Raw genomic sequence first — 10528 nt, forward strand, 5'->3', positions numbered from 1 at the left:
CGTGGTAGATAAAACCTCATCTACAGATGAATGGTGAGACATATTGATTTGCTCTCTCGCAAGCTCTTTCTGAATGAGAGGTGTTTCATCAGAAGGACCTTTCTTCTCTTCTGCCAACAACTTAATATGGGCCTTCAGCAAATCAGTTTCTGCAGCTGGACCTGAACCTTCTAAGCTCTCATGCAATTGGATGTGGCCAGGTGGGCTGCTTTTCTCCTGCTGGTAAGAGCTTATAGAACAGGGTTCATTAAATCTATTAGTTTCTTGGCCGAATCTTACCTCACAGTCAAGCCCCATGAGTCTGGCACTATGCCTGCCTAATTCAGTCACATCTTGAGGCAGAACATCAGAATTTTTTGCACTAAGGGTCTGTCTTCTATCAGCATGGATGCTTACAGGATCCTGATCTGACAAACAGTCTGTCTCTTGATAAGCTCCAACTCTGTTACTGTCAGCAGAGACATGATGAAACCTGTTTTTCTCAGCAGTATGAGCAATCTCGTTAGACACTGAGCCAGCAAGGATTGGACTTGAAGGAGGACAGGCCTTAGATCTTTCCCAGTATTGTTTGTCGTAGCCCTGTCCCACAGTGCTAGCAGAGCCAACCTCCAAAGGCATTATCTCCTCAAGACCAGCCGTAGTGAGACTACCACTGAGCGCCATGGAAGCCAACGGTGACTGCAAGCGTTTTCGGGATGAAAAGGTGATAGAAATTACTTGCTTAGCAGTATCTTCAGAACACTTTTCCATAGACAGCTTCTTCTGAGCTGGTAAATGGACTTCTGTTTGTATATCAGAAGCAGCTGCAGGCCTCATTGCACATGTGTCCCACTCCTTCTGCAATGGTGGATGCAGTCCAACAACGGCATCAGAATGACCAGCTGCAACTGTTTGATGTTGGTTGCAGATAGGTGTTTGAACAATACTCAAAGATTTAAACTGCGCATCCTTCAGCAGGCAACGATCAGAAGGCTCAGCTCTATATAATGGCACAGCTTGGTGTAAGCTTGACTCTCGAAGCTCCTTAGTCCTGATGGCTTCTGTGTGTTTGTCAGTTGGAAATCTTTTGTCACTTGGAGCTTTGAAATGCTCTGCGTCCTGTTCCCCATCACAGCTATACTCAGAAGCAGCTTCCAAACCACATAACCACAGATCCTGAAAAATACAGAAGAATTCACATAGGTTATGTGGATAACTTCCCGCCCTGGCCAAAATCTGGATTGCAGAATTCAAAGACAGACTGGCAGTGTCAGTAATCAAGAGTCTGTCATCATGAACGACCACAGGCTTTCTCTGGAACTCATCCGTTAATGGAACTCATTAAAAATTTGTCTTATTTTAAGTGCCAGCAAATTAGCTAACATCTTTTTGATGCTATAACAAACAGCAGCAGTAACATCTGTAACAGAACCCTTGAGCTTTGTGAACTACGAAGTTGTAACTCCCATAAATAGGCTAAGTTGTAAATACCTCTTCAACATCACTCCACTCACCGGAAAACAAGAATAAAACTTTCTTCCTTTCTAGAAGTTGGCTTCATACACAGCTAGACATTTGTCATAAACCCAGTCTGTAACACACTAGGAATAATAACTCCTTTGAACGATATTCACTAAGTTCAAAGGGAGTTAGAGACACAGACATTGCTAAATCTTTGTGATTTCAGTGATAATTCTGTTAATTAGAAAGACAGCCAATGAGCCACACAAAATCACAGAAACACTTAGGTTGGAAGAGACCTCTGGAAGTCTCTAGTCTGACCTCTCGCTCAAAGCAGGGCTAACTTCAACACTGGAACAGGTTGCTCAGGGCCTTGTCCCACTGAGTTTTGAAAAATCTCCAAGGGTGGAGATCCTGCATACAACTTGACAACTTGTGACCTGTAAATTGCTGATGAAAGGCTTCCCTTCGTAGCTCCATGGAAAAACAAAACAACGCAGAAACCCCCAGGTTTACTTCCAGTTACAAGTACTCAAACCTTAACCAAATACACAACGTTAAGTTCTGGTGACCTCCAAGAAATCCAGTAGCAGACTCACCCTAAAACTCTTCTGGTTTGGACCAGAGTCCAAACAAACTCCACGCTATCAAAGCCCTGTATTTCATGACATTTTAGGGCTACAGGGGTATTTCTGCATCTGACATTTTGCTATGCCATAACTATCACTATATGAAACAGAACTCGATATAAAAGGTTTTCCCTTGCACTTGAGTTGTTTGACTTTAGTGTTTATGAAGCAGAACTAAAATGAAAGGAACTCAGTTACAGGGGAACGAGTGGGAAGAAACAAAAGCTGTTCTTTACAAGGCATGATAAAATATTTAATTAGGAAAGCTTTAATTTTCCGTAACTTGGTATTCCTCTTTTCCCCTAAAACAAGTATGCCAATTTCCCTCTCAGACAAGAGCTGTAATAAATCTTTTTATTTCTATGGTCTCTGCCCACTTCTGACAATAATTTTAAAATGACTGAAAATAATCAGAACTTTGATTTGCTCTTTAAAGTAAATGATAACTTGTAAAAACTTTCCAATTCTCAGGTGCAGATCACTTTCATTCTCCCATCAAAACAGATATGTTTGCCACAAATACTTTTTTTTTTTGGAAAGCCAGTGATAATGCTGCAAAAAAGAGAGGGTATTCCTAGCAACAGATAAGACACTAATCCCACCAAAACCAAGGAAGATCACTGTCCGTTGCCTTTGCTCATAAAATCTTTTTAAAAGTAAGTTACATTTACACCTTTGTCTGACCATGCATCCCACATCTGTACCACCCTCAGTATCAGAGCCACTAGATTTAGGACTCTGCTATTTCACTACAGGTATTCAGGCATCTCTGGCATGTATTTTACACAACAGTATAAAATGCTGTGTCTTAAATTACCTGCCTGTGGTCATTTAGGAAACTGAAACTAATCATTTACTTTAGTACTAACTTCTGTCCTGGTTTCCTTGCCTGGTTTTACTAACCATTCCCATTTTCAGCACGCTCTCCAGACCTCATTGCTTCATCTTCTCCTGTACCTCAAGCCCCATTCCACTGTGGAAAAAAAAAAAAGTCCCAACAGCAACAACCAACAGCAATTTATCACACCAGGTAAATAAAACTGAAGCAAGACATGCTATAGCCCCTCAGCAGAATCAGACCAAAAAGAATCCACGCCCTACTCTCTGAGCATACTCATGAGATGCTGTTGCCTTTCAGCTGCCTGTTAATGAGGCAGATTACTGACACTCCCGTTAACTGGAAAATTCCCAGGGTTACAGCCCCCACGCACTAAGGAACCTACACCTTCTCCTGGCATCTCAAAATGTAACCTGATTTCTTGACACAGACCTTTCTCCAACAAAGCACTAAATACTCTGTACAGAGATAAAAGGTATGAAGGGTTCAGCAAATGGCTCTAGTTACTCGCCAAGCACAGCAGAAATAAATGTGTCTAAATACTCGGAGGAAGTTTGGGTATTTCAAACTCTTCTTTCAGCTCATTACAAACAGCAGATCCTAACGAGGCACATTCATTGTCTGCAGCGATGTACTGAGATCCACAAGGGAGACAAACAAAACGTGATCCTCTGACTGGCTCACCACCCTCATTTCCCTGCGCTCTGCAGCTCCCTGCGCACGTGGAGGGATCAGGAGGTAGGGATGGAGAGGACCTTTGCTTAGAAGGCTTTTCTCATCACCAGCAGAAGCTCCCAAATGCTGACAGCTGATCTTTGCAGCAACTCACCTGACTGGTGTAAGGAGAAGGTAGTTTGGAAGAAAAGAAATGCAAATACCTCTAGATTAAAGAGCACACTACAAACAAGTGAATAAAACATCGCACTCCCAGATGCGTGCAGAAAGCCTGTTACTCTAAGAGCACAAAGAGCAAGCCTTGCAAGTACAACCGGGAGAACCTTAAGTTACCACTCACAGTAATTTATTATTGTCAGCATTGACCAAAAAACTGCAACAGATTTTGCCCTGAAGCAAATGAAGGCAACTACTCACCCGACCTGTTAACACTGCACCTCAAACGAGGGGCAAATGAAACAACTGAACTCATCTGCATTTCTGTATTAACTAAGGTGCCTTCTATGAAAGATTGCCCTTCCCCTTTTTTAAATATGATACTGTCTTTAGAAAAGAGGGAAGTTTTTTTCATTTTTCTTGGAGGTCCCTGAAGTAAAACAAAAAAGTTTTTGAGTTTTTTTTAAGCTGCATTTGGTTTTGGTGTTTTCCCCCTCCCCTCTGCCCAAAGCCATTGCTTTTTGCTTGTTGTATTACAAATGTGACTTCTGGCTGTTGTTGCAAAGATATTTTAAAACTAGTGTTACCAACCAGTATGGGAGGAATTCCTACAATGAGGGTGGTGAAACACTGGAACAGGTTGCCCAGAGAGGTAGTGGAGGCCCCATCCCTGGAAACATTCAAGGCCAGGTTGGATGGGGCTCTGAGCAATCTGATCTAGTTAGCAGTGTCCCTGCTCACTGCAGGGGGGTTGGACTAGATGACCACTAGTGGTCCCTTCCAACCCTAAACATTCTATGATTCTATGATTCTAAACCAGGTATCATACAGGTAGTCCTGTTCCTGACGCACAATACCACACCACACTTCACACCACATGCTAGAAAGCAGCTCCCTCTTACATCATTTTGCCCCGATTCAGCACCAGAAGGACATGGAAGTGTTGGAGCGGGGCCAGAGGAGGGCCACAAAAATGCTCCGAGGGCTGGAGCCCGTCTGCTATGAGGACAGGCTGAGGGAGTTGGGCTTGTTCAGCCTGGAGAAGAGAAGGCTGCGGGGAGACCTGATTACAGCCTTTCAGTACCTAAAGGGGGCCCACAGGAAAGATGGGGAAAATCTTTTTAGTAGGGCCAGCTGTGTCAGGACAAGGGGTAATGGATTTAACCTAAAACAGGGTAGGTTTAGACTAGATATAAGGAAGAAATTCTTTCCAATGAGGGTGGTGAAACACTGGAACAGGTTGCCCAGAGAGGTGGTGGAGGCCCCATCCCTGGAAACATTCCAGGCCAGGTTGGACGGGGCTCTGAGCAACCTGATCTGGTTGGAGATGTCCCTACTCCTGCGGGGGGGTTGGACTAGATGACCTCTAGGGGTCCCTTCCCACCCAAAACATTCTATGATTCTATGATTCTTTTTGATGGGTCAGTTTAGCGTCAGAGGCACTATCGTGGTTAGTGAACACTGGGAACAGACAAGAAAAAGAGACAAATAATTTCATCAGCATCCAAACCTTATATCAAAATCATTAGAGCTCATGTTGGTGTATGTGAAACTGTAGGCCACCAGCCTTCTGTAGAAAGAATTTAAGTGTGGGCATAATTTTATTAATTTATCAGTATCTGCACTTCCTTAATTTACGTGTCATTAAAAATGACAACACTTTCACTGAGGTGCAGAGAGCAAATCTGAGATAAATGTACTGCCATGGAAATAGGCCAGTGAAGCTTATTTAAAAAAAAAAAAAAAATCTAGACTATATTTATTTTTTCCTACTGATTGGAACAACTGTGGAAAGAGCAAAGTATTTTTCATTGATAAAGTGCAACACAGGTCCCTGGATGATTACATCCTCAGCAGCTACTTGGAATTTGGAAATAAAAATCAGTCAAAACCACTTTCAGTGTAAGTCACAACATATAAACAAGTATTCCACAACAGATTTTCCATCCTTTCTACATCCCAGATGTCATTAGCAGTAAATTATTTCAGCATGGTCTGGATTATTATTCCAAAGCAGTACTTCTCTGTGGCCTTATCTATTCTAAGCAAGTAAACCACTTTGTTTGGCTTCCTGTATTTCCTGTAGCCAAGAAGGACAACAAGGGACTGCAGAAGAACGCAAGGACAGAGTCCTGTGCCAGGGTAGGGGCGCTCCCCGAGAGGATCCCTTCCCTAAACCTAAACGTACCAGTTCAACAGCCCAAAGTAATACACAGCAACTCCTACTACTGCAAGCAAGCACAGAAGTTGCTATAAACTCATCTTCCCGAGCCTTTCACATGTTTTATTGTGCTTGTTATGTGTCATCTTTCCAAAAAAGATCTGTATGGCATATGTTCCACAAGAGATTGCAGTGCAAATTTATAGCTACAACTCAGTGAACTTCCTGAAAAAGTGAGAAAGTACAAGGAGTGGAAAAATACAGCACGTAGTGGAAGAATACAGTGTACAAAGGGAGAGCGCTCTTAGATAAGCGCCCATAAAAATACAGGTGGGGTAATAAGGTCCTCAATTTAGAAGGAAAATCCTTAGGTTTAATATGCTGAAATTTCATTTATATCTAACAGCAACTGATCAAAAGCCCTCAATCTCCACTGGGGGACCAGAACAAGTGGACACGTACAAATGGCACAAGAAGGTGGTTAAATTTGAAAGACAACGCTCGTCAACAGCAGACCACCCACAACTCTTCCGCTTTCCCCAGTTTCTTGTTCTTGAAATTCTTCTTATCTGGGAAGACCCCAATGATTTCAGTGGAAGAACAGTAGCAAGGTGATTTCTGGAGCCTAGGATCGACTTTTCATATGCTTTTCTTAAAAATCCCAACCACCTTCATGTCATTCCATGGCTCTTTATGACTGAAGAGCATCACCCATCCTAGGGTTAAACTCCTCAAGCCTATCAGAAGAATAAACACTCTACCACCAATTTACCTGCTTGGGCAAAAACCGGATCCCTACAGCTACACTAGTACAGCCACAAACGTAGGAATTATTCATCAAACAGTAACCTATCTATAGGAATGTCGTGGCAACTCTCTGCCTCCCTTCATCACAAACAAGTTTACAGGAGAGTGCCAGCAGCTTATCATAAATTACTCAAGACCTATCTTCGGAAAATCTGCAATGTCACATTTCTTAGGCCCCTTTAAAAAACATTTGCAGTTAATAAATCTGCAGCCTTTAGTCTCCTTTTCCTCCTAAAGCAGCCCAATGCACTGCACTTGCTCTTTCCAAGAATGGCCAATTAAGACCTTTAAAAAGAGTCACTATCAAATGGAGTCAGTATGAAATTTAGAAAAAACGCTTTATGTCAGAAGTTCCATGCTTGCCATCTATCCCTAAGCATTTCTGCCAAGTGTTAGTGTTTATTATAAAAGCGCAACAGTGCGAGGAGAGCATTTATCGCCTTGTGTAATGGAAGAGCTATAAGATCACCAGGAAGATTCCACAAATTGAGGGTACAGAAAAGAAATTCACTATGCAAGGTTTGTCCATTACATAGAAGAGAACACAAGGAAAATAAAATTCAGAGTTACAATGGTGAGCATTGCTTGCTGTTAGAGATACCTCTTTAAAATTAAATTTTCATACTGAACGTTCCCTTTTTTTGGGCCACTATTCAGCTGAGCACTTGAGTACATGTTTGGAGCCCATTTATGTGCGTATGTCCCAATCACCTCCTTAAACACTCTGCTCAGCTAGAACTTGAGAAATCATTATGATGCTTCTTTTTTAGAGCGTCTGTTAACACATCACCAGTGACAAACAGCTATCAAACAGATACTCAACTATCTCAAAAGATGGAACAATCTTTAGAAGTAAAAGATCACCGAGAAGAACTCTCCCAAGCTGTCCTGCTCTTTCGTTGCATTTTCTTTTCTTTTTATAGAAAAACTTCGCATGCTTCCTGCAGGAAACAATAAAATATCACGGTGGTACATAATATTTCTTGAGTCGTCACCTATAAAAACGAGAGGCAGAGTCTAACGTTTCTAAAAAGAACGCTCATCGTAAGCCTGCATCAGAAGCACTAAATAAAGACGAGGGTCTGACGAAAGAATTGTTTGCACGAGTGCTAGGAACAGTTTGTCTTTCTCAGTCCTTAAGGTTTAGTAGAAGGATAGTATCTTCTCATAATCTTTGTTCTGTTCTTCTAAGTCAGCACATCGCTAGCTTTGCTCTATAAATGCAAGAGGTATTTTACAGAACAGTTTCCATTAAATTTATAGTAGATTATTTTGTCAGCAATAAAACTGGCTGCATTTATTTTTCAGTTAAATAGTTTTTTCAACAATCTGTATTTTTCAGTGACATATTGTTTTGCCTGGAGGGAAAACACACATTTATCTTAAGTATAACAAAAAAACCCGGCCACCTTCATTCTGCAAATTCAAAACCATTTTTTTATGTCAAATTAAAGCCACCGTAAAGCAAAAATATTTTCAAGATCAAAGCAGTAAGTGTTGTGGTTGACCTAAAGCAATTTCTTGGAATCTTGGTTTGCAAAACTACTATTAATTTTTTCTTACTTTAAATTGGGATAAAACAATTCACAGCTGACGCTGAATCACATAAAGGTAAAATACTTGGTTCCAGTCTGTAACAAGTTAATGTTAGGGACAAAGCTGTGATCTAACAAAATCTAAAAGTTGGGGAAAAAAAAAAAAAATTGCTTCAGGGCCTCTAGTTTTTGATGGGTAGACTGAAGCAAAAGTGGTTTTGTGGGTTTTTTTTTTCCTTTTTAAAAATTGTCTGAATTTCTATAAATAAAATGGTTAAAATACTTTTCTTTTTTTCAGGCTCCCCAGTCAAAGATTACATCACTACGTGAATAACCGAGAAGCTTAGTCAGATGCTTTTTGGAAGCTGATGTCTGTATTTCCAACACTGTTCATGCCCAAGAATTTATAAACACGAAACACAAACACAGGCTACTCTTCAAACATTGGTTTTCATTCTTGCTGATTCAAGGCTTTTAATTCAAACAAACAAACCAACCTCTACTGCTTTTCCTGGAAGGCAGGCAGTCTACAAAGGTGGATCAGGGGGGAAGGAAGATATATTGCTAAAGCTAAGGGCATTTATCTGAAACACCAAATTTAGGCCAGATTATGACTGTATTTTCAAATGCAAATTTTCTACATTCTCCTCAGAAACTGCCCCAACCTGTAGCTCTGCCGAATGATCCAGTTTCTCGTCCACCAACTCCGAGTTCTCTGTCCCGCATACGTGAATACATCATCCATCCACTACTCATGTTATGCTAACATCTCCACATTTTTCCAGCCTGTTATTTTGTTCCAAATACTCTCTGTGAATAATGCCCTATCTTGGGACACAAGGACAGCCCCTACAACTCATGGCATAATTAGACTGGACACCAGTTGAGTGCTGAAAATGGATATTTAAAGTCAAACTGAAGGTAATATACACCTGCTTAGACAAATCCCTATTTGGATATACTATATGTTAATATACGAACTAGGAATGTTCCAAAGGAGATATGCAAAACACGACAGCAATTCAATGTCAAGTTTTCACAGAAAGAGAGCTGCAAGAGACTGAAAGCTCATCAAGTCTATATCCCTGCCCCAAATCAGCATTAACTACTCTTAGATTATTCTTTACTGACACGTGCTCAAGCTCTTCTTAAAAACATACTATGATTAACACTCCATACTCTTCCTTTCATCATCCTTACTGTTAAGGAGTTTCTTTTCTAATACGACTCCTCCGCGCACTTGAAGCCCGTTACCTTCGATACAGTCGACACAAAGGAGGAACGATTTACTCCCTCCTTCCCTGAAGCATCCTTTCAAAAATAAATATCGCGCTTCTTTGTAAACATTTCAGAACACATGGGAAGTAAGAACACAAACACTGGTATCACCGTAGATGATATCGCATCGTACAGCAAACTCCTTCCAGAGAAGGAGGAGTTTACAAGGCACTGTCAGCACATGCATAATTTGTGAAAAGCAGAACTCATTAAGCCAATTAAGAATCATGAGCTGCGTCAACTTCCTCGCCACAGTAACACCAATGCTCCCATTGCATCATCACTGGCCACATCTCCATCCTTAACACCTTCCTTCAGAACACCTTCAGTTCCACACCCCAACCACCCCCACCTTGCCCAAGATATCTAACTATTGCCTGGGGAAAAACAAAAACCCCCCAAACCCACGTGCCGTGGCTGGTCCTAAAACACATGTAGGAACTGACTAAGCTGGAACAAGCATCTCCACTAAACAGAGCTCTCATTAGTTTGCATCCCCCTCTCCCTGTCTAGCCACAGATCTTCAAAAATATTTCAGGAATACAATTCATCATTTTAAGATCGCAAGCAAGACACTTAGCCCCCACTTCAAAAATTTTCCCCAGAGGAGCTGGTTTGTCTCTTTTGTACCTTGGCTAGTATAGACTTCTTGGCGCTCCGAAGCAGCTCTGCCTTTATTTCCTCTATTCTTTGTTGGTCCTCTTCATTGGTCCTCAGAGATTCCTGAGATTGGCTGGCCAGTTTTAGTTTCACCCATGCTACATAAAGAACATAGAAGAGAAAGCAGTTCCCTTTCCATTTCTCACATCGTGTATGATAACAGTTTTATAACTTAAAATCAAAACTTTGCTATGCATTTCTAGCTACCATGACTGAGGGAATAAAGACTGCTATCAAATACCAGAGCTGACTGACTGACCAGGAATACAATTTAAAAAGGGTCTTTTGAACCTTTCTTTGGAAAGATGGATCCAGGACCCACTGCCTGGTTCTGTCATCTTTACAGTCA

The 10528-nt window shown here is 41.3% G+C and overlaps 1 protein-coding gene across 1 annotated transcript in view; it reads right to left on the reverse strand.

Moving 5' to 3' along the window:
• Positions 1-3017: 3017 nt before the first annotated feature.
• LOC118452356 overlaps positions 3018-10528 on the reverse strand; it is a 32329-nt gene continuing 24818 nt past the window's right edge. The window contains exons 7-8 of the mRNA XM_035895050.1: positions 10150-10277; positions 3018-3042 (exon numbers count right to left, since the gene is read on the reverse strand). Of these exons, the coding sequence (XP_035750943.1) occupies positions 3028-3042; positions 10150-10277 (143 nt within the window). The 3' untranslated portion in view covers positions 3018-3027. The remainder of the gene's footprint in view (positions 3043-10149; positions 10278-10528) is intronic.

The sequence above is a fragment of the Egretta garzetta genome, unplaced genomic scaffold (assembly GCF_000687185.1).
Source record: "Egretta garzetta isolate BGI_Z169 unplaced genomic scaffold, ASM68718v1 scaffold265, whole genome shotgun sequence".
Lineage (NCBI taxonomy): Eukaryota > Metazoa > Chordata > Aves > Pelecaniformes > Ardeidae > Egretta > Egretta garzetta.